Source organism: Natrix helvetica, assembly GCF_964273705.1.
Source record: "Natrix helvetica genome assembly, chromosome: Z".
Taxonomy (NCBI): domain Eukaryota; kingdom Metazoa; phylum Chordata; class Lepidosauria; order Squamata; family Natricidae; genus Natrix; species Natrix helvetica.
Genome location: NC_138554.1, coordinates 62,139,448 through 62,162,189, shown reverse-complemented (window position 1 = coordinate 62,162,189; position 22,742 = coordinate 62,139,448). Strand labels below are relative to the sequence as shown.

Here is a 22,742-nt window from a genome sequence, read left to right as displayed (position 1 = left end):
AGATTTCAAAACGTAATTGAGACTGACAATGAAGACTTGAAGGAGAACATGACAACAATGTTAGCTGAATATATTAAAAAAAGACAAACAGCAGTTAGGATGGGATATTGACTTGGTTTATAGAGTTAATTCAGCTTATGCTAGAACACACAATGTTCCAAGAGAGGTTCATATTAAATTTTCAGAAAGGCTACAAGAGATGAGATTCTGGGTGCACAAAGGGGGCAAACATTAAAATATTAGGACAAAGAGATAGCCATCCTGAAACAGATCCCAAAGAAAGTAAGAGATAAGAGGAAAAAATATTTGTCATTAGCAAAAAAAATATTTGATAAGGGATTCTGGTTCCGGTGGCTATTGCCAGAAGGTATGTTGATTTTCTGGGAGGGCAGCAGAGTTAGAATTAATACAATTATGGAGACAGAGGCCTTCATGGAAAAAAACAAAGCACTCCTAGACAAAGTGGAAGACAATACACAAGATATGAAGGAGGGAGGGGCCAAGGCTTTGCTGGCAGGTGGGGAGGAGGAGGCAACAATGAGAAAACTCAGATCACAAAAGTAAGCTAGAAAAACATTGCAATTGTTGATACAATTAATCTTTTTGTTAGATACAAAGTAAATGATTGAAATTAATGAAAGATACAATGTAAAAATAAGCTGTCAAGATTTAGTTAAGCAATAATATCTTGTTTATCATTTTGTAAAGGTTATGAGACTTGGGGGGAATATCATTTCTTGCACGATGCAGCTGTCAACATTTGTACCCATACCTATTACCCCTTCCCTTAAAATTTTATAAAACCAATAAAAAACTTTTTTTAAAAAAAAAAAAGTCCCACAAACACAAGCTGATCAGGGCCCAGATCTTCCTCCTCAGTGAGATCTGAATCCCTGGGCGCCTGCTCTTCCTTGTCCCTCACTGTGGAAGGCCAGGACACAGAACATTTGGAAGAAGCCTTCCCCAAGGAATACTTCTTTTTACTTTTAGCTTTGACACCCTCCAACTTAAGATTTGGAGCTATGCCTAGAAGACCCCTTATGCTGAAGCCCAGCAGCTATGCCCTTTTCAATGGCTGAGGCTATGATGGCAGCAACATCTGGGGGTATAGCTGGGGATGGTAGAAACCCAGAATCCCAGGGGAGGAAGGAGACTGATCTGCCTCAGGACAGGGGCCTGCGCCCTCTAATGATTCGTCCCCACTAGGAGGGGAATCAAAAAAAACCTCCGATGTTTTAAAGTGGCTTTTAAAGCTGCAGTTGGCTCCGCAGCATGGAGCAAAGCCCCTGATCGAATCCAAAACATTCCCTCTGTCTGCAAGTTCTTAAGGAGGGCAGTGGGTGAAATATTTTTTTTTGGCAATTAGTAATTAATAACTGCTAAGTCAGAGAAGATCAACTATACGTCCAGTCCAAAACTGGCTGAGTCTAAAGCTGGGAGGAGCTGCACGGAGGATGGTTTTATAAACTGTACACTCAGCCCTATTAGTTACTGGACGGAGTTAACCCTATCTGACTGCTGTCTCCACCATTCTAGAAAGAGTGCAGAAAAGAGTCACAAAATTGATTACAGGACTGGGGCCTAAAACAAATGATTGCAGAAACTAGATATGGGTAGTCTAACAAAGAGAAACAGGGGTGACATGAAACAGGGGTCTTCTAATATCTGAGAGGCTATCAAAGAGAAAAGGGGGGTAGACTTATTCTGCAAAACATCTGAGAGCAAGAAGTAATGGATGAAAACTTATCAAGGAGAGACCTATAACTAAGGAGAAATTTCCTAATGGTGAGAATAATTAATCAGTGGAACAACTTGCCTCCAGACGTTGCAGGTACTCCATCCCTTGAGATTTTTAAAAAGAGATTGGACAGCCATTGTCTGGAATGGTATAGGGCAGTGGTTCCCAAAGTGGATGATACCGCCCCTCTGGGGGAAGGTGGGATGACCTAGGGGGGCGCTAAGAGGCAAGGGGGGCAGCAGGGGGGCGTTAAGAGGGAAGGGGGGACGCAGGGGGGTGCTAAGAGGCAAGAGGGGCGCTAAGAGGGCGAGGAAAAAAAGATCATGTATTATGTTGGCTGCAGAGGGCGTCGCCCTTAGGTTGGTAGCTTCCCCTTAGCTAATTCTCAGATGGAAAGGAGAAACTTGCCGAGCAGAAGATGTTTAAAGCCCATCGGCGCGGGCAGAAGGATGAAATTACCCAAACAAACCTGGAAATAGCTGCGGGTTTCCCTTTAAGCAACATCACCACCTTACCCTCCAAACACTGCCTTCCTCCCAGGAGAGGGGCGCACGCCACTTCAATTGCCCACTTCCCAACACCGCCTGCGTCTTAACCAACCGGCTTGGCTTGTGAAAAGGTGTTTTTAAAAAAAACAAACACCATTTCACAAAAGGTGAGTGGGGAGATGGTGCACAATGTTGTTAGAGGGGGAAAAAAACCTCACGAATTGAATTCTAATTGAGCTTGCGAGAGAGCTCTTTGCCACTGGTTTAAAAAATGGTCACATATTTAATGCCATCCTTTTCCTTTGCATGGAGACACTGCTGGGTAAAAGTAACTGGGGGGAGGGGTGATGAGCGGAAGTGCGGTCGCTCCCTTTTGGTGGTGTGGATTTTGGTTAGGGAGGTTTGGATTAACAGCAGGAGCTCGCTCGCATTGCAATCTTCCGTTTCTAGCCTTAGGAATATGGGTGTTGTTAAACTCATGGGAACTTTCTTTGATATAGGTATAGTATACTATATGTATATACTACTATAGTATAGGTCAGGAGTCCCCAAACTTGGCAACTTTAAGACTTGTGGACTTCAACTCCCACAATTCTCCAGCCAGCATAGCTGGGAGTTGAAGTCCATAGCTGTCTGGAGAATTCTGGGGTTGAAGTCCACAAGTCTTAAAGTTGCCCAATTTGAAGACCTCTGGTATAGGTTCTCCTGCTTTGAATTTGAATTTGAATTTATTAAATTTGTTAGCCGCTCCCTCTCCACGAAGGGACTCGGGGCGGCGTACAATAAATAAAAAGCACATATTATACAATTAAACATTTCACGGAGGAGGTATAAAAATCACACAACAGAAATAGTAATAATAAGATTAAAAAATAGATTGTACTTCGGTTTTACTTAGATGTGTGATGTGAGTCAATCGTTTTTGATATTTAGACCACCAAATCTTAAAGACTATGCAGATGGTTAGGAAGGGGCTAATAGCAAAGCTAGTGTTGATATTGTGGAAATTAATGAAACTGAAAATTACAATGATGTTATTGCAGGGATGTGACTATCCAGCTAAAGTTGTTTCTCTGACATTCTTAGATGTCTGAGTGACATCAGGATCTTCTTTTGATGGAAATTCCAGATTGGGTGATAAATCCATTTTCAGATACTGAGGAAGATGGAGTAGTGGAGGAACAACTCATAGAGCTGCAAAATGACATTGAGCTGAAGTCAAAGTTTAAGAAATTGTACCAAGAGTTTGGTTACAGAAAGAAATTTCTGATCGCTATCCTGCACTATGGACAGTAGTTAAGAAGCTCCTTGTTGCATTTCCAACATCATATTTGGTGGAACGTGGCTTCAGTGTGGTCATCCAACTTCTCTCCAAGCAAAGAAATCGACTCCAGATTACTGAACATGGTGATTTAAGACTCCTGCTAAGTGACTTAAAACCAGACATTGGGAAACTGGTATCACTTCATCAAGCCCATCCATCACATTAAGAATTTACTGAACAGTGAAGTAGTTACTAAATTTTACTGAGTTTACTAAGTTACTAGTTACTAAGGTTCTTGATAAATGACTATCAGACTTTGAAAACCTGGTATCACTGGATCATGTTCAACAAATTTGTTGAATTAACATTAACTAAAAAGGTTTTTAAATTGGATTTTGAATAAATGTGCAATTAATCACTGCAGTTTTGAATTTTACTGTTACTATCTTCCTTCCGTCGCGCAAACCGCCCAGTCACATGACACCCCCCCAGCCATGCCCACCAAGCCCACAGAACCGGTAGTAAAAAAAAATGAATTCCACCACTGGGTGGGAGGCACTGAGGATCAGTTTGTAGCACCAAGGGGGCGGTGGACTGAAAAAGTTTGAGAACCACTGGTATAAGGTCTCTTGCTTGGGCAGGGTACTGAACTAGAAGACTTTCAAAGTCACTTCTAGCTCTGTTATTCTGTAGTCTATATAAGAACTTTGACTGACCCATATATAGCATCTCTTGAAAAATTTTCCAGGTAGAGAATGCAATTTCTATTTAATACAACTAATGTCAGACAAGGACTCAAGATCCAGTTCTGTGTTAGCATTTGTAAGACACACTGTACTATTACATAATAATTTTTAGTTGCTTAATTATTTTTTGACTCCATTACTCCATTAATTGTTTTTCTAATACACATAAACACACACACTTTTCAATATTTTGTTTTTATCTGGCTGCAACAATTATAATAAAGTTGAATTGGATTAACAATAGTTCCTCAGATATTAGGCAGGAATTTTTCCTAACCTAATGCTGAAGATAACTTATGAGATATGCATGCATAGTGTGTCCTCTATTAAGAGATTTGTGGCTTTTCCCTGTAGAATAACCAGGACATTTGGTTATCCTTAATTTTAGAGTACAAAATTGTATGGATTAAAAAAACAATAAATGAAGTAACATTGTTTTAATTTGTAGAAGTCTTATTGTATTATTTTCATGCATTAATTGACCACAATATTATATGTCAAGGTTTCTTTGTCATATACTTACTATCTGTTGAATTTCTCATTGGATAGGACTGTGTATAGTTATTCACACAATTCAGTAACATTGGGCTCACAGAAACACAGTAATTTTCAAGAGTCTTTATCTGGGAAGGGCCCGGAGAAGTATCTGTTCGAAAGATTGCTTGACAATATTCCCAGCAATTTGTTTGATGGCCAGCATAATTACAACAAACTGATCCCACTAAGGAAAAAAAGAGATTTTATTACTTATTATTAAAAAGTATATTCATCCTTTGCTGATAAATTTGAATGTACAATTTGGTTAGAATCTCAGAAACTAACTAACATTACTCTTACTGCTATATAGAAATATTTGGCTAAAAGGTTTCATATTTTGAAACATACTGAAATACATAAAAAAGACTACTAAAATTTAGAAGAAATGCAATCTGTTCTGCTTGAGTCAGTTTTACACATGTGAAGTAGATATATTCTCTTGAAAAATTATTTTTAAGATAAATGAAATCAATGAGAGAATAAAAAGTCAAAATATTGTTTTTTTAAAAAAAGATACTTACTTTCATTTTTGTTAATACAACTAAAAAGAGTGTTCTAAAAATAAAAACAAAATATATAATTAACAGCTAATCGTGAAAAAACTAATGGTACATGTGCATGAATATGTACCTGATAAGCAGCAGACCCCAAATAAATTGTATGTGTGTTGTAAATGTTGTAAATGCAATGGATTAAAAATAACCATTTTACAAATTCACTGGTTTAATTAAAAATAATAATACCCTTTTCTTTAATTCTAATTATTAGTTGAAGCATTGTTTTGAAGTTTATTAATATATCTTTTCTTGTTTTATACAACTATTTCCTGGTATTAATTAGATGTGCTTTATTTATAATATATTCTAAAGTTGTGGCAGATGTCTTAATTTGATTATAAGAGTCTTTTTCTATGAAGGACCTAAGGGCTGCTTTCTCATTTATTTCTATACCACTCCATGGATACTACCAAAAATATACACCTATCCTCATATTCATAACATAACTATATTTAAAAGCATAGTGGCTTTTAAATCACTAATTATTAATTAACTAAATCATAATCACAATAATTCACACACTAGTTAAATGAAAATACATTTTAAAAACTCAGTTTTTCATGTCAGACTAAATTTTACTCAATTCTATAGTATTTTATTTTAAAATATTTTCTTTTGAAGATTATCTAGCAACATGAACATACTGTATATACTTTTACAATTTATCCCCAAATCTAGAAAACTGTACTGACAGTTTGCCCTCAAATGATTTTATCATGAACTTATAAACAGACCTAAAGTGTAAAAATAGGTATGGTACACAGAAGTATATAAACATGTAAGAATAGGTATATCGTGACAAAAATGGAGGGGAAATTACCAGATAATTAAGTTTATTGCTTTTTACATTTGTAAATATTTTTAAAATAACTCTAAGGTAAGAGAAAAATAATGAAATGACATTTAAGAAAAATAAAAGCAAACACAGAGAATAAGAATTAGGAAAAGAAATTATCATGAGAAATGATCATCACTTCACTCCTATTTTTGAAAACTTTCTTACCTTTCCTTTCTGTTCTCCAACAAAAATTGGTGAATCTCCTACAGTAATGCAGAAATCCAGAAAAGAGAAGGAAACACAGCATAATAGAGGAGTAGTATAATACAGAATTAGAAAAGATAAAGCTCTAAAGATAAAGCTCTACATTGAAGGCTATGGTTCAGAAGTATTCAAAATTATGACTTCCTCAGTAATAGAAAAGCCCTATGTTTTCAAATATGTATTTCAGCAGAAATTGAACTATTATCAACATTCTTAGTTCAATTTATTGAACTAAGCTAGAATGTATCATGTCCACTTTTGTCCACTTTTGCAGAAGGATAAAAAAAACTTGAGGCAAAAATATATTTTAGGGTCAAAAACAGTACCCTGGGTAGTCAAAAAACATTTATTTCTTGCATCTTTATTATATTTATAAATAATCCAAGTTATTGAACATATCTAATGCATCTCCTTCATCCTATTTTCTTCTGAACAACAAACCTATGAGATGAGTTGGGCTGAGAAAAAGACTAGAACTCAGTCTTCTGCTTTCTAGTCTGGTACTTTAACCACCAGGTCAAATTGACTCTTATAGAAGAAAATTAAGATGACATATAGAATGAAATATCTTGGGAGTCCTAAAATAAAAACTTTTTCCAACTTTTTTTAGTGCAGCTTCCAAAATTATATATTTGTCACTGGAGTTATTATACATATAATAACTGTCTATCAAGAGTACATATACTCTTGCTATAGTAACAATTTTAGCAATAAACTTGCTGATCAAGAATCTTTATAGAATTCTCTAAATTTTAAGAGGCTGTACCCCATGAAATTCCATAATCATTATTATATTTCTTATTCACTTTTCTTTTTTAATTGGTTCTATTTAATGTAGAACATGTGAATTCAATGAGTAACTGAATCCGAGTAAGATAGTGCTGAGGGTCAGAAGAATCTTGATGTTGACTTATGAAGCAGAGATTGGTACAGTTAACAATTCTGGTTTATGAATAGGAGGAGGCTGCAATGCATCTGTGTACACTATATCTAGGGTAATATTTCTTTCAGCCTCTCAAAGTTTCAAAAAATTGGCACTAGGATGTTCCCCCAGTCATAAGATAGGTGTACCACCAAATACCCAAATTTTGATAATGTGATCATCAGGAAGCTGGAATGGACAGAACTTTGGGCAGGAATTGTAAATCCCTTGCTCCATATGGTCACTGAAAGAACAGTCATAATTTGAGAGCTATATGTATGCCTGTTTAATCACTTATAGTCCTTTCCTCTCCAATGAATGTAAATACAAATTTTAAACTGTTAGTGTGTTCTCCCCCCCCCTCCCTATTTGTTCTTTTTTTCAATTATTCATGAATTCCTTTATCTGTTTAGATATGATATCTGATCTATGCCTGGAATATGTAACAGAAAGACAAGAATGAATCCAATAAACAAAACCTAGAGCTCATAACCAAATGATTGTAGTGATATAAAACATTACAAGGGGCATTTTTTTAAAGAATTCCTGGCCAGGGCTGAAACTGACACTGCATTACGAAAAAGGTGGGCAGGCTTTTGGCTTCCTGCTCCATTTTTCACAGGCCCCATTTGGCCCAGGAACACAGGAAAAAGGAGTGTTTTAACATGTTCCAGCTCAAGAGGAACTGCTTTATTTTTCCTTTTGCTCTTTTCACAATACAAAATCAGCCCCAATATGGCCATAGGACGATGCAAAGGAGATTTTGGGTGTATTACAGCTCCTGTAAGTTGCCTTGAGCTTTCTTTTTTGCCATGTGGAACCATCCCTAAGATCCAGCAGCTATTCCAAACATGCCTTAGAAGCAGTGAGAGCAAGAAGGCAGTGAAGAAAGTAACTGGGGCAGCAAACTACATGATAGCATGGGTCTAGGAATATGGGATGGTGAGGTTTACTGAGAGTGGTTTAGGGGACCTGTGCATTCCCAGGGTGTGCAAGCAACTCCAGAACCATGTGGTTCTGAAACTGCTGGCAAGGCAGGATGCCTGTCAAAAGGCAGAGATGGATGGAGAGAGAGAGAGAAAGAGAGAGATGAATATCGGAAGCCCATTAATTTACTGAAGTTCAGGGGTGGGAGGGATCAAACCTAGGATCACATGTATTAGGGTGAATCTTTGGCTAAAACTGGGAAATTGGTTTAATAATGTCAATAAGAATTGTAGTTACTAAGTGATACGATTAGGTGACATCATGCTTTACCAATCGAAATTCTGATCCTAATTGTAGTCATATATTGAGGGCTACTTGTATGACATAAATATGAAAACATTCCACTCTCCACACAACTGAGAGACACCGATTTCTCCAATACTTGATCAAAGGTGGCACTTTTTGACCAAAATACAGGCAGTCCTCGATGTACAACTACAGATAGACTTAGAATTTTTGAGTCTTTGCCGTTGCAAGCAATATTCCCAAATGATTGCTTCTTTCAACAACTGCAATCCTAGCTCTTCCAGGCTATTCCTTTATTTAATTTCTATAGTTGCTCAACTAAACCAGTCATTGTGGGAGGCTTACAAAGTTGCAGTCATTAAGTGACAGTGTGGTTGGTTAAGAAGATGGAGCGAAAGAGTGCAGGCAGCTCTCCTCTGTATTAGAGACCTCTTACACTGCGCCAAAGAAAGGAAGATTTGGTTTTTGTTTTACCACTTACTGCAGGCCTGCATTAAAAATCTGATTTTTGATTCGCTGCTTATTGCAGGCCTTCCCTTTCTCTCCATGTGGACTTCCATACTAGGCCAGAGAACACAGGACTGGAAGGGACCTAAGTGGTCTTCCTGTCCAATGCTGTGCTCAAGGCAGAAGACTTATACCAACTTAATCAATGGTTATCCAGTATATTTTTGAAAAACTCCAGTGATGAAGCAACCACAGCTCTAGGAGGCAATTTATTCCACTGATTAACTGTTCTCACCATCAGGAAATTACTCATTTCCAAGTTATTGGAAATTTCCAGTTCCAGGTTGAGTTCCCCTTCTGTCCCCTTTATCATTTATAAATACTGGGTCAAAGCAGAACTTTAAGGTACCCCACACTGCATGCTCCTCACCATGTAAATAAAGTTCCATTGAGGATAGAGTGCAGTTAGCCAATTATGCATCCACTTGGTGGTGGTATTATCTATCCCACATTGTATCTATCTTATCCAAAAGTAGGTTGTGGTCTAATTTGCCAAATGCCTTATGAAAACCCAAGTATACTATAAGTAGACCTCAATGTATGACCACAATTGAATCCAACATTTTTAGTTGCTAAGCAAGACTATTGTTAAATGAATTTTAGCCTACTTTATTATCTTTCTTGCCACAGTTGTTAAGTGAATCACTACAGTTGTTACGTTAGTAATATGATTAACTGAATCTGGCTCCCCATTGATTTTACTTGTCAGAAGGTTGCAAAAAGTAATCACATAACTCCAGGACACTGCAACTGTCATAAATACATGCTAGTTGCCAAGTATCTGAATTTTGATCATGTGACCATGGGGATGCTGCAGCAATTTTAAGTGTGAAAAACGATCATAAGTCACTTTTTTCAGTGCCTTTATAACAGGGCTGTCAAACTCCTGGCCCACGTGCTGAATGTGTCACGCATTGGCCACACCAGGTTTAGCAAAGGAAAAAAAATCATGTGATGCCGCGGTGACAACGTGAGTTTGACACTCCTGCTTTATAATTCCAAACAGTCACAAAGGGAATGTAAAGTAGGGAATATCTGCATTTTAACTTCCAATGGTCATTAAGCAATCAGTTATAAATTGTGGACTACCTGTAATAGCAAAAGTCTATTTCATTGCAAAAGTTTAAATTACAATTCATCAAAACGTTTGGTAGTATTTCTTCAAATTAAAAGCCAATTAAAAGCCAATTTTCTAAGTCAGAATTCTAGGAACATATTCTTTTGGTTTAATCCAAAGTTTGCAAAACAATAAGGCTGTGATAAAAAAGGAAAATCTTTTGCCAATCTAGTCCAATCCTAGATTCTATTGAAATACCAAACTGGGTTAATATCTGGTATGTACTGTGTTTCCCCGAAAATAAGACAGGGTCTTATTTTCTTTTTACCCACAAAATATGGCTTGGGCCTTATTATGAGGGGTTTATTGTTTTGGGGTTACCGGCAGCTGCTCTCTTCTGAGCGGGCTCCCAAAAAGCCGGGCACAGCCTCAGGGCGAATGGCTATGTTGCGCTGTCGCAACAGCGCAACACAGCAGCCATGAAGCGACCACGCTCACCAGTAGCAACCCGGAAAATCCCCTTTCCAGCCGGGCACAGCACCATTCACTAACCTAGAAGTATCACCAAACCGCGTGAGTGCCTTTTTGCCACCGCCCAGCTCCCGCAGCTTGGCGCCTTCGAAATGCCAGTGAAAGGTGCTCTGCATGGCTGGAGAGGGGGGTTGCGCGAGCGGCTCTTCTGCTCCCGCGCCTCCCAGCTTCACGATGCCCTGGCTCAGCTCGCTCTGCAGAGGAAGAGTACCTCCGCTGGCTCTGTCGCATGGCTTTTTCGGCGGCTTCCAAACCGAGTCTTCTGGCAGTGGCCGCTCTGGGCATATGCTCTATGGTTGTACGCACTGCCGGCAGCTGGCCCACAACCATAGAGCGTACCCACTGTTGGCAGACTTGGTTTGGAAGCCACCGAAAAAGCCATGCGCCGGCGGAGATGCCTTGGCTCTGCAGAGAGAGCTGGGCCAGGGCATCATGAGGCTGGGAGGCCCACAAGCGGGAGCAAAACAGCCCCTTGCGCACCCCCCTCTCCAGCTGTGCAGAGTGCCTTTCACTGATATTTCAAAGGTGCCAAGCCATGGGAGCCGGGCGGCGGTGAACAGGCGCTCACGTGGCTTGGCAATACCCCTAGGTCAGTGAATGGTGCTGTGTCTGGCTGGAAAGGGGGTTTGCCAGGTGGTTGCTCATGAGCATGGTCACTTCATGGCTGTTGTGTTGCGCTGCTGCGACAGCGCAACGCAGTCATTTGCCCCTGAGGCTGTGCCCGGCTCTTTGGGAGCCTGCTCGGAAGAGAGAAGCCGCCCGGTAACCCCCCTCTTCAGCTGGGCACAGCGCTGCTCACCAACCTAGCGGTATCCCGAAGGCACCAAACAACACGATCACCTTTGTCTCTCCCGCCGGTTCCCGCAGCTTGGCACCTTCATGATACCGCTAGGTTGGTGAGCAGCGGTCTGCCTGGCCAGAAGTGGGGGCTTGTTCAGAGGGGTTATTTGCGGGGGAGGGCTTATATTTTTGCCCACCAGAAAAATGTGGCATGGCCTTATTATCAGGACATGTCATATTTTCGAGGAAACACGGTAGTTAAGTAGCCATTAATCCATCTGAGAAAAAATGCAGAATAATTGCTACAATATTTTTTCTATTCCTGAATGTTTTTTTCACTATAGCCAGAATAGAAGTCAAGAGATTCTTTTCAAACATAATTTTTCTTACTTCACCACATTCAGTTTTGATTCTGATCGGACTAAAAAAAAGGATGCTATGGAAAAAATTCAAATCATACTTTTATGCATATTATTAAAGAAGAATTTTAATTAGAAAGTAATTGCTAGTGAGAGAAAAGAACATTTTAAAAGTTACCAATTAGCTAAATCTCTAAAAAAATACTGGCCTTTATTACAATAATCTAGGAATTATGACTTCCAAGAAAAGTTTGGGAATTTCCATCAATAACTTTATTTTCTTTTTACCAACTTTCAGCCTAGCTCATACCACTCCTGGAAATTTCTTTTTGCTTTCATCTCATCTTCAGCTGAAGTATTTGTCATGAACTCCTGTTTGAAAAAAGGTCCATATAATATATTTCGCCTGAACTGTTTTTTTTTTAAAGTGTTTCTTTAACAAAAGGGAAGATTACAGCTGAATCTAAGGAGGGCTTCTGGACGAAACATTAGAATGTCTTTCAAAGCCGCCCCCTCCTAAAGTGAGGAACTGATCATTTCCAAGATCCACTAACCACATACAATCAACTCTTTATAAAAAGCCAGGAGTGTATAGATCTAGTCCATATATGGCAGAGACAGAATAATAACACACATATATTCACCAATTCACAAGTACAAAAATCTCTGTGCCATTTTCAATAATGTTTTATAAATAAGAAGATAATAATAAATGTTATAAATAATAATTGTTAACATTTGCTTTCTTATAGCTATCAGTTAATATCAAATCAGACAAATACAATAATATTAAAATCAAAACATTCATCACTTTAAAATGGTATTGATTCTAATATATTAAAACCAGAACAGGAAAGAAATATATTGGGTATACGAGCCTTTTTTGTCATGACTCCTGTCCTGTGGAACATCATTGGAGATGAAATCTACCCCTTGGCCTTCTGGAAGGGCTTCAAAACTAAATGGCTCAGGGCCTCAATGAGGGAATTCCACACTGAGTTAGCTACCCTGTTTCTCTGAAAATAAGACCTCCCCAGATAATAAGCCCAATTGGGATTTTGAGGGCATCTGCTAAAATAAGCCCTCTCCTGAAAACAAGCCTTCCCTGAAAATATTGCAACACAGCAGCAGCCATGACATGACCACGCTCGCCACCCCTTGCACCTCAAAAATAATAAGGTCGAAAATAAGGCCAAGTAGTAATTTTGGCGGTCAAAAGAAAATAAGAAAGACCCTGTCTTATTTTCAGGGAAACACGGTAGTGGATTAAGAACACCCCTATCTCATTCATATAATGGGTCCTAGTTTACCCAATTTTCTGTTAATTTAAATGTTTTAGTGGTTTTTTTTAATATTTTAGTATTTATTTATTTATTTATTTTTTATCATGTTGTAAGCCACCCAGAGTCACTCAATTGTGAAATCACCAGCATATGAATTTAATAAATAAATAAGTACAGCTAGTTCTGAAATTATGACAGATCACTTGACAAACATTACAACAAACACAGAACAAGTTCTTTTTGGCCCAAAGAGCACTTCTGGGCATCATAAAACATCACATTACTCTTGGTCACATGATCATATTTCAGGCACTTGGCAATCTGTTCATATTTGCAATCAATTGTCAAATGCCCTGTGATTATGAAGTCCATTCTCACAGCATATCAAGGATTTCCCTTCCTCCAAGTTGGGAAGGAAAATCCTCCTGCACACCGGAGAAACAGGTCTAAAATCTAATGAAATGCTAAAGACCTTTCAGATTGAAAGCTTTGAATTTTCATCCTGAGAGAAGTATGATAGCAAAAGAAGTGGATTCCATAAGAAAAAACTGAGGTTCAGAGCCTTTCAAAATGCTAACATTTCAACATTCTGAAATGTTGAGACCCAGAGTCTTACAAAATGCCAGTTTTACTAGCATTTTCTTCTCAGAAGAAAGACACTAATGAATGCCTTATTTTCACGATGATCTAGAAATCTCATGAAGGAACCTTCCAAACCATTGCAAGAATGGAGCTCACATGTAAGATAGAGTTAGGCAACAGATGGATAAGTGGACCAGGACAAGGTGAGATGAACAGAAAGTCCAGTGGGCCTAGATGGCAGATACCTCTAACTTATACAGGTTTTCACATGCCCGTGGGCGCCTGGCCTCTCACCCCAGGCACTGTTGTGTACTTAATAACCACAACAGGGAGTGCTTGAATTGCAATTGTTAAGTGAGATGGTCACATGGACACCTTGCTTAATGAGTGCAATTACTTATGACTAAAATTCCAGTATCCATTATGGTCATAAATCAAGAACTGTTGGTAAAGCCCTGGTGAAAAAATAACCAGCTGACACTAAATAGTTACAAGACCTAGAGCCAGCTGCAAATGAACACAAATGAAATTCCACGATTGGAACAACTCTACCAAGAGTGCCTTCTGTCAGGTTGCTACGTAAATCAATTTCTGCTAATTCAGACCTAGTAAGAAGACAGCCTCACAAGGTAATTATCACTCATGCTGCTCTTCAATTAAATTTTTTATTTCTCCTTCCATGGCCATTTATCTCTTTATTTTAAGAAAACAGGCCATGAATCCAGTGACACAGAATCTACTCCACAAATACACTATAATAAAAGTCTATAGCTGTGATGGTGAACCTACGGCACACATGCTGCAAGTGGCACACAGAGCCATCTCTCCGGGCACGCCAGCCATCACCGTTGCTTTACTGGGTTCCGGCGTGCATCCGCCACTCATCTTCGTGCTTGCATGCACACCAGAAACTGGAATTCCAAATAAACATTGCTGCAGAACTGCTCTTCCAGTTTCTGGTGCTCCCGCGCATGCGCAACAGAGAACTGCTCTTCTGGTTTCCGGTGCCCCCCCCCCCTGCATGCTCCCATTTTGGCAGTCGGTGCCGAAAAGTTTCGCCAATACTGGTTTATAGTACTTTTATTCCAAAAGACTAACAAAACCTTGATTGGAATATAGTCGTCCCTTGAATGGTAGGGAAAAAAAGAACTGGAAAGGTGCACACAGAAAAATCATTTTTAAGCTGGCAAAGTAGTAGAGGGAGCAAGATTAGCATGGCTGGTAACAGGAAGGGCCAATAAGCAGGCCCTTCATGATTTGAGCAAGATTTTTAAATCACAATATGCCTTCTTATTCAAAACATTAAATATAAAAGAGCAACTTATTATCAGTGGTTCTCAATCTTTTATTCACTAGACTCCCTTTAAATACCTTTTATGGCCATAGGCCATGGCCACGGACCCCCCAAGACTTAATTTAAGATTTAAGTCATAATATTTCTTCAAGCCTTCACAGACCACCTATGATGATATAGTAATCTGCCAGGGGTCCTCATACCATAGATTGAGAACCACTGGCGTATACACATCAGATCACACACAAATATTTATGGCTACAATTTTCCAGATTACAAGAACTTATGATTCATTAATCAAGTTGGTGTTGCTGTATAGCTTATGTAATTATGACATTAAAAAGAAAATGAAACATTACAGAGAAAAGAGGAAGGAGCAAGAAAAAATGCAGGTTCACTTTGCTGGCACTTATTTGCAAATCAGATTTCCAAAAGCCAAACTAACAATGTTAAACATGGCATGATTTTCTTCCACAAACTGTAGACAGACTTCATAACCAATCTACATCAAATAAGGTTACTTATGAAAAAAGTAATCTGAAAAATGCTTACCTCATATTCTTTCCTGCAAATTTTCAAAATATCATTTTTTGAAGATGCCTAAAATAAATTTTATTATCAATAGGTTTTTCAGACTATTCAAAAACAGAATTTAGAGAGTATATAGATAAGAATTGTGATCACTTTAAAATGTCACCAGTTATATTTCTACAATAACAATAAATCTGACTTATTTACATGATTCTAAATTTTGGAATTTAATCAATCCTTCCAGTTCAGGTGACAATAGCTGGGAGATGCTAATGAATAGCTAGGAGATGCTAATTAATTTTGGAACTCAGATGCTCAAAAAATAATGGGAGGGATTTGAGAAGGTGCCTAGTCAACATAAAATGAACACATATACAATGTCTAAGTCCCACCCACCCACGCACCCCCATATGCAGCTGAAACATATCTTCTATCATTCTAGCCATAGAGGAATGATGGTCAATGTAGTCCAAAAAAACACAGAGAGCTGCAGGTTCCTCACCTTTGGTCTTAGGTTTTCAGTTATAAATTAAAGTACAAGACAGAGTAAGAGTCTGAAAACTACTTCAGTACAATGGTTAAGGTGTTGACCTAGAAATCAGGAGTCTGGCCTCCCTTAAGTTTGAAAGCTGGTTGACTGACTTTGGGCCAGTCATTCACTCTAAGTCCAACCCACTTCACAGGGTTGTTGGGGAAAATATGAGGAAGTGAGGGTAAGGCTTCATTCTCTGAGTTTGTGGGGTGGTTTCCAACTGTTTCAGTACAAGTTAAACTCCGCCGAAGATGCTATCTAGCCTGATAATGAAACATTTGGAAACCAACCCACAAGCTTAGAGAATGAACCCTCACCACCGTTATACACCCAAGCTACATATTTTCACTATTGCAAATATGAATCAGTATTTAACAGGTTCCCCAATGTCAGTTACAATTTAAAAAATCAATAATTTTATATAAAATTATTATTGTCTGTTCACAATATCCCCCCCTCCATGTAAATACCCCCTTGTTGTGGGAGAGAAACTTATGTGTTCTGCTAAGATTGAGAATTATGCTGGAGGTATGCCACCAGGGTCACACAAGCCAGACAAGTCTCAACCAAGGAGTCAGATTAAGAGTATCCACAACCCATTTATCATGATAAGACAACATAAAAGGAATTCCATACCAGATTAGTCATCACTTGGGTTAACATGAACTATGCCAGTTGCTGTCCCTAGGCAGCTGTCAAAAGTGAGTTACAGGGCTGGAGAAAGACCTGGCAATCAACTTGACAAAAAACTTGCCAAGAAAGTTCTATGGAAAAGTTGTCAAACATATCAGATAGGGTTCCCAACGATAGGACAAAAGGAATCTTGGTTGTTGGGGGAGCCAGTGATGTAAGTAATTGTCTGTGTTGTACAGAGATCAGATGGCCACCTGGAATGTCAGAGTGATGAATCAGGCTAAATTAGATATTGTTAAATGAGAGATGATCAGGTTGGAAATTGATCTCGTATCAGTAAGCTACACTAGTCAGTCAGTGAATTTTTCCAGTCTGAGGATTTCACTGTGTAATATTCAGGACATGATACCAGGAAAACAAATAGAGTGATGTTTATTGTAAGCAAGAAATTTGCTAGAGAAGTAGAAAGCTTCTCAACTATTGATGATGAAATTACGACCATTAAAATTCATGCCAAGCCCCTTAACGCCAGTTATCCAAGTCTATGTCCCAACAACTACTGCAACAGAGCTTGAAATAAAGAGCTTTTATGCCATAGTCCAAGAAATTCTGAAACAAGTACCCCAAAAAAGACATTGTTTACATTTTGGGTGACTTCAATGCAAAAGTTGGCAAACAAGCAGACACAGGCATCACTGGTCATTTTGAACTTGGTGAGAGGAATGATGTAGGTGATCGTTTGGTACAATTTTGCCAAGAAAATCAATTTAGGGCCATGAGTACATGGTTCGAACAGCACAACCACCACTCATACAGTTGGGCGTCACCGAATGAACTTCACCATAATCAGATTGACTATGTTCGTGCATTATAGATGGCCAGTTCAGTCATTGATATATCCAAGTGCCAACTGTGACTCAAATCATTCATTGTTGCTGGCAAAACATTAAAGTCAAATTAAATCAAAGAGGCATCAATGAAGTCTGATGCCAACAAAATCACTACTACATATACAATTGAGAAAAAAAATAGAATTGAATTCACTGCTAATAAGACACCTGATGAACTGTAGCAGGAAATGCAATCAACCATTATTAGAATTGCAGAAGAATACATACTATGTAAGAAGCAGAGAAAAAGTACAAGTTGCTCTCAGACGAAACCATCAAAATAGCTGACCAAAGAAAAGCAACCAAGGCAGCAAGGAAATAGGAAAAAGCAAGACTGAATGTAGCTTTCCAGAGGACAGCAAAGGAAAGACAATGAAATTTATGAAGTGCATGCTCGGTTAAACCAGTAGGATCCTATTCCTGCCCTTTCCCTGACTGGAACTGGGCCGTGGCATGCCAGAAACCAGGCTGTGCCAACAAGCGAAGTCCTCTCCATGGGATGCAGTTCGGTCTGCAGAAAAACTTCCCTCCACAGACCTGTTCCTTGGTGCCCAAAAGACTGGGGGCTGCTGGGTTAGTCTGCTTTATTGTATTCCCCATAGCTACCTATGGTTTAGACTTTAAAAAGGCAAGACAGAAAAAAATTGATTCATTTGAGCAGAGGTGCTGGAGAAGACTTCTGCATATTCCTTGGATAGGAAAGGTGATCAATAAGCAAGTATTGGAATGCATAACACCAGACATATCTCTGGAATGAAAAATCACAAAATTGTATAACATTTATTTGGGTCATCATGTGGGGGAGTTCACTGGAGAAAGCAATTATGTTGGGAAGTTAGTGATAAAAGGAAACCAGGCTGCCAAAGAACATGATGGATGAACGCTATCAAAGCTGATATCACTCAGAGCATAGAAAAACTCAAAGAAGCAGTGCAAGATCGTAGATATGTAGAGATTTGGCCCATAGAATCACCAAGAATCATACATGATATCATCACCACCACCACCACCACCACAATATGGAGTCATAGCTGCCAATACTTTAGCTACTGTTGGCCTTCATACACATGAAGAACCTAAGATGTTATAATGTATCCATGTAGTATATAAGTGGATCCAAGCAGTGTGGCCTTTTGCAATTCACAGATGGAAGTTTTGTCAATGTGCAGATTTTCTAACTGCTGTTCAAGTTTTTTGATATGGCACATAGTATGCTATAGCCACTAGGAGCAACATGGCAAATTTATGGTATAATGTTTTAATTTAAATTTTCAGATCTTGATACTTTCTGATTTTTCTCAAATTCCTTGTCTTTTATTCTATTACTCTCTGGTATTGACACTTTAATTATCAACACGCTTTTCTTTCCAATCCCAGTTATATCTGGTGTGTTTTAAGACAAGATCAGTCTGTATTCAGAAATCCCACAATATTTTAATCTATGCATTTTCAGTTATTTTTCCAACTTTCTCCAATTTTTCATTAAAAAGCACATCAGAATTTTTACAGGTGTTCTAGTGAATCATTTTGGCAATTATTTTATATCATTATTTATAATCTGCAAGAAGATTGTACAGACTGATTACAAATAAAATAGCAATAATGGTGCTCTGGAATATCTGGAAGAAATATCAATCACTTGCAAGCAAGAATTAATGGCACCACAAAATAAAATAACTGAAAATGAAAAAGCTAAAGAGTTATGGAACTTCAGAACAATTGTTATTTTTTTATCTGCAGAAGCAGAATCTGAAACAATATTTTTGTAGGTTTCACTTCAAATTTCCATAGAAATCACTCATTCAGAGTTCAGATTACTTAGAACAATGGACATAGAATAACAGAGTTGGAAGGCACTTAAGAGGTTTTCTAGACCAATCCCCTGCCTTGCAGGAGAACTATACCATTCCAGACCTTTCTTGGGCTTGATAGGATGGATATATCCAATCATAGAAAGAATAACAGAAAGAATAGAATTGGGAATTGAAAGGGATATTGGAGGTCCTCCACTCCAATCCCAATGTCTGGTCCAACCAATTTTAAGCTATAGGGAATTCTCTAGTTCTGATTAATAAACAATATATTATACCCATGATGGCGAACCTATGGCATGCGTGCCACAGGTGGCATGCGTAGCCATTTGTCCAAGCAAGCAAGCCGTTGCCCTGTTAGGTGTCCAGCGCATGCATGAGTGCACTGGCCAGCTGATTTCAGCCTTCTTTTGAGGTCGTTTTTCGCCCTTCGGAGGCTTCCCTGAAGCCTCCAAAGGACGAAAAACTGGCCCTACAGGAAAACCGGAAATTTGAGAACAGATTTCCAGTTTGCTCATATGACTGTTTTTCATCCTCTGGAGCCTTTGAAGGCTTGCCTGAAGGCTCCGCCTACAGACAAACTGGAAGTCACTTCCGGTTTGCTCGTAGGGCTGTTTTTTACTCTCCAGAACCTTCAGGGAAGCCTCTTGAAGGCTCCGGAGGGTGAAAATCAGCCCTACGGACAAACCAGAAGTCACTTCCGGTTTGCTCGTAGGGCTGGTTTTTGCCCTCCGGCGCCTTCAGGGAAGCCTCCTGAAGGCCCCTAAGGACTCCGGAGGTCGGTAATTGGCCCTACGGGGAACCCGGAAGTTTGGGAATGGTGACGTCTGATTTGTCCGTAGGGCTTATTTTCACCCTCCAAAGCCTTCAGGGAAGCAAACCGAAAGTCACCATTCCCAAACTTCTGAGTTCCCTGTAGGTCCATTTTTCACCTTCCGGAGGCTTCACGAAAGCTCCTCTGGCCTCTGGAGGGCGTCCGGGGGGGGGGGGCAGGGGAGGCTGTTTTAGCCCTCCCTAGGCTCCTAGAAAGCCTCTGGAGCCTGGGGAAGGCAAAAAAAAAATGGCAAAGCAGAGAGGGTCAGTGATCGTGCACATGTGCATGCGCTAGGGGTCACACGCATAGTATTATGGGTGTGGCACGCCGGCACATGCCCCCCCGCTTTTGGCACAGCGGCCAAAAAAGGTTTACCATCACTGTATTATACAGTAAGAAGATGGCACACACGTTCCTCTTAAGCACTTTTTATAGATTACTGCTTTTGTAAGAACACGTCCACTGAAAAAAGCCTTCTTGTGAAAGACATTTACATATTGCAATGCTCCTTGCTCAAAACAATTTGTAGCAGAAAATATGGAGAAAAGACTTCAGAAAACAGGTCTGTGCTGTTAAATGTTACTATTTTTTCCTTATATTAGCATTACATATACATCCCCCAAAAGAAAGAATCCAACAACACTTACCTGTTTACATGCTTGTCGACATTCTACAGCAATGGCTAATTCACAGCACCCTAAGCCAACCCAGCCATCAGATTTTTTCAAAACACCTTTGAAGAAAAGAAAATACATTATGAAATCATTCTTATATACTGTATATTTTTAAAGTATATCTTATATTTATCAAACAACTCAAAGGCAACACTTAGCAAAACATTGCACTACAAATCTAATACATTGCTGCCAAAACAAGCCACGCTAAATTCAGGAGGCATTCTTTGTATATAATTTTGTCACCCTAACCTTATCATGACATATACAACATGCAGCAGCACACATTTTATACAGTATTGTAGAGATAATCCTGTTTTACAGGGCTCATGCCGGATTAGGATACTGTAATTTCCAATTATTCAGTTTGATTGTTAGATTTAAATGTTTTTAGACATTTTTTAATCCTGCCATTATTTTCATAAATAACTCAAGACAGTGGTCATACTCCTTCTACTCCTATTTTCCCAACAATTCTGTTGGGCTGAGAAAGAATGACTGATCCACAGTTACCTAGACAGCTTTCATGCCAAAGGAAGAATATAACAGTTTATAGTTTTTATAATATCTTTTAAGACAAAATTGATTACATATCGTGAGACTGGAAGAATACCCCCGCCCCCCTAATCTTTAAAAAAGGGAAGAAGGAGGAACCTGGAAAATACAGACCTGTTAGTTTAATATTTGAGCTAAATATACCGTAACTGGCTGTATGACCAACCCAGAAAATATTTGTTCCGCATATTTTTAATGAGCCAAAAAAGACACTGAGAAGATGATCATCAAATTTGAAACTGAAATAAAATTATGAGTTGCTGGCATTTTAGAAGTGAAAGAAAAAATGCAAAAGATCTGTACAAACCTCAAAATGAAATAGAGAAAAATATTAATTCCTATACTTGGAAAGAAAATTGGCAATTTGTTGCCAATTGAGCAAAAATTCATTCCCTATGGCTTCTCATTTAGATATCTATGCCAACTAGTATATGGTTGTAAGAAACTAATGGAGATACCTTGTGCTCCCAATGATAAGGCCAAACCCCAAAATAAGACCTAGCATGTTTTAAGCATGCACTTAATGGAGGAAGTAATCAGCAGGGAAATATGAAAGAAAAAAGAAAGCAGATTGTTTCCATTCATTTTCTGAGCAGCACATCCCATTCCTTCTCTAATATGCGCACTCACTTCTAACTTTCAGAAATCCTCTCGTTTTCTCCAGGTCGCATGGAACAGGTATACTATTTGCAAATGGCAGGAGCCTTGTTCTCATAATGCCTAATTCTTTAAAGTTACCATTCCTTCTCCAAATAGCAAATTATTATCATTTAAACTAATTTCTTCTTAGAGAAGGAATGGGGCATACAGGTTGCAAAAGGAATACAATCCATGGCTTAGAAAATAAATGAGACATGTGACTTGGAGAAAGAATGAAGACTATAGCTTTGAGAATGGTATGAAGAAACAAAGGTCCATGAAATGTGGCAGAGTCTAAGGGGGAGCAATTGGAGCTTTGCACAATGGTGCTGACATGACTGACTGTGATATAGGCTTGAGAGGTTGTTTCTTTGTGGCAGCAGCAGTACTGAAACTTACGCCCTAGACCTCTATATCAGCCCCAGCCCTAGAACTGTCACCAGTTGTACAAGGCAGCCAAAAGAGCATAGAATGGTTGGGAGTTAAAGGCAGCAGTCCCCTGCAGTTGTAAATAATAATAATAATAATAATATTTAATGCTTCTAGACCGCCCCCTCTCCCGCAAGGGACTCGGGGCGGTGTACAGTTCATACAAAATATAACAGGATACAATAAAATGTGGATGGGTTGTCAAAACACTGTTGATCATCTAACAATGGTGGTGCTACAATGGCTGTAACTTTGGGTATGGATCATAAGTCCACTTTTTTAGCACTGTCATAATTTTAAACAGTCACTGAATG

The 22,742-nt window shown here is 38.8% G+C and overlaps 1 protein-coding gene across 1 annotated transcript in view; it reads right to left on the bottom strand.

Annotated features, from left to right (window-relative positions):
• Positions 1-22,742, bottom strand: part of RECK (reversion inducing cysteine rich protein with kazal motifs) — a 103,486-nt gene that overhangs the window by 64,398 nt on the left and 16,346 nt on the right. Inside the window, exons 5-8 of the mRNA XM_081971609.1 lie at positions 20,779-20,864; positions 15,473-15,520; positions 5,295-5,328; positions 4,760-4,957 (exon numbers count right to left, since the gene is read on the bottom strand). Coding sequence (XP_081827735.1) covers positions 4,760-4,957; positions 5,295-5,328; positions 15,473-15,520; positions 20,779-20,864 — 366 coding nt within the window. The remainder of the gene's footprint in view (positions 1-4,759; positions 4,958-5,294; positions 5,329-15,472; positions 15,521-20,778; positions 20,865-22,742) is intronic.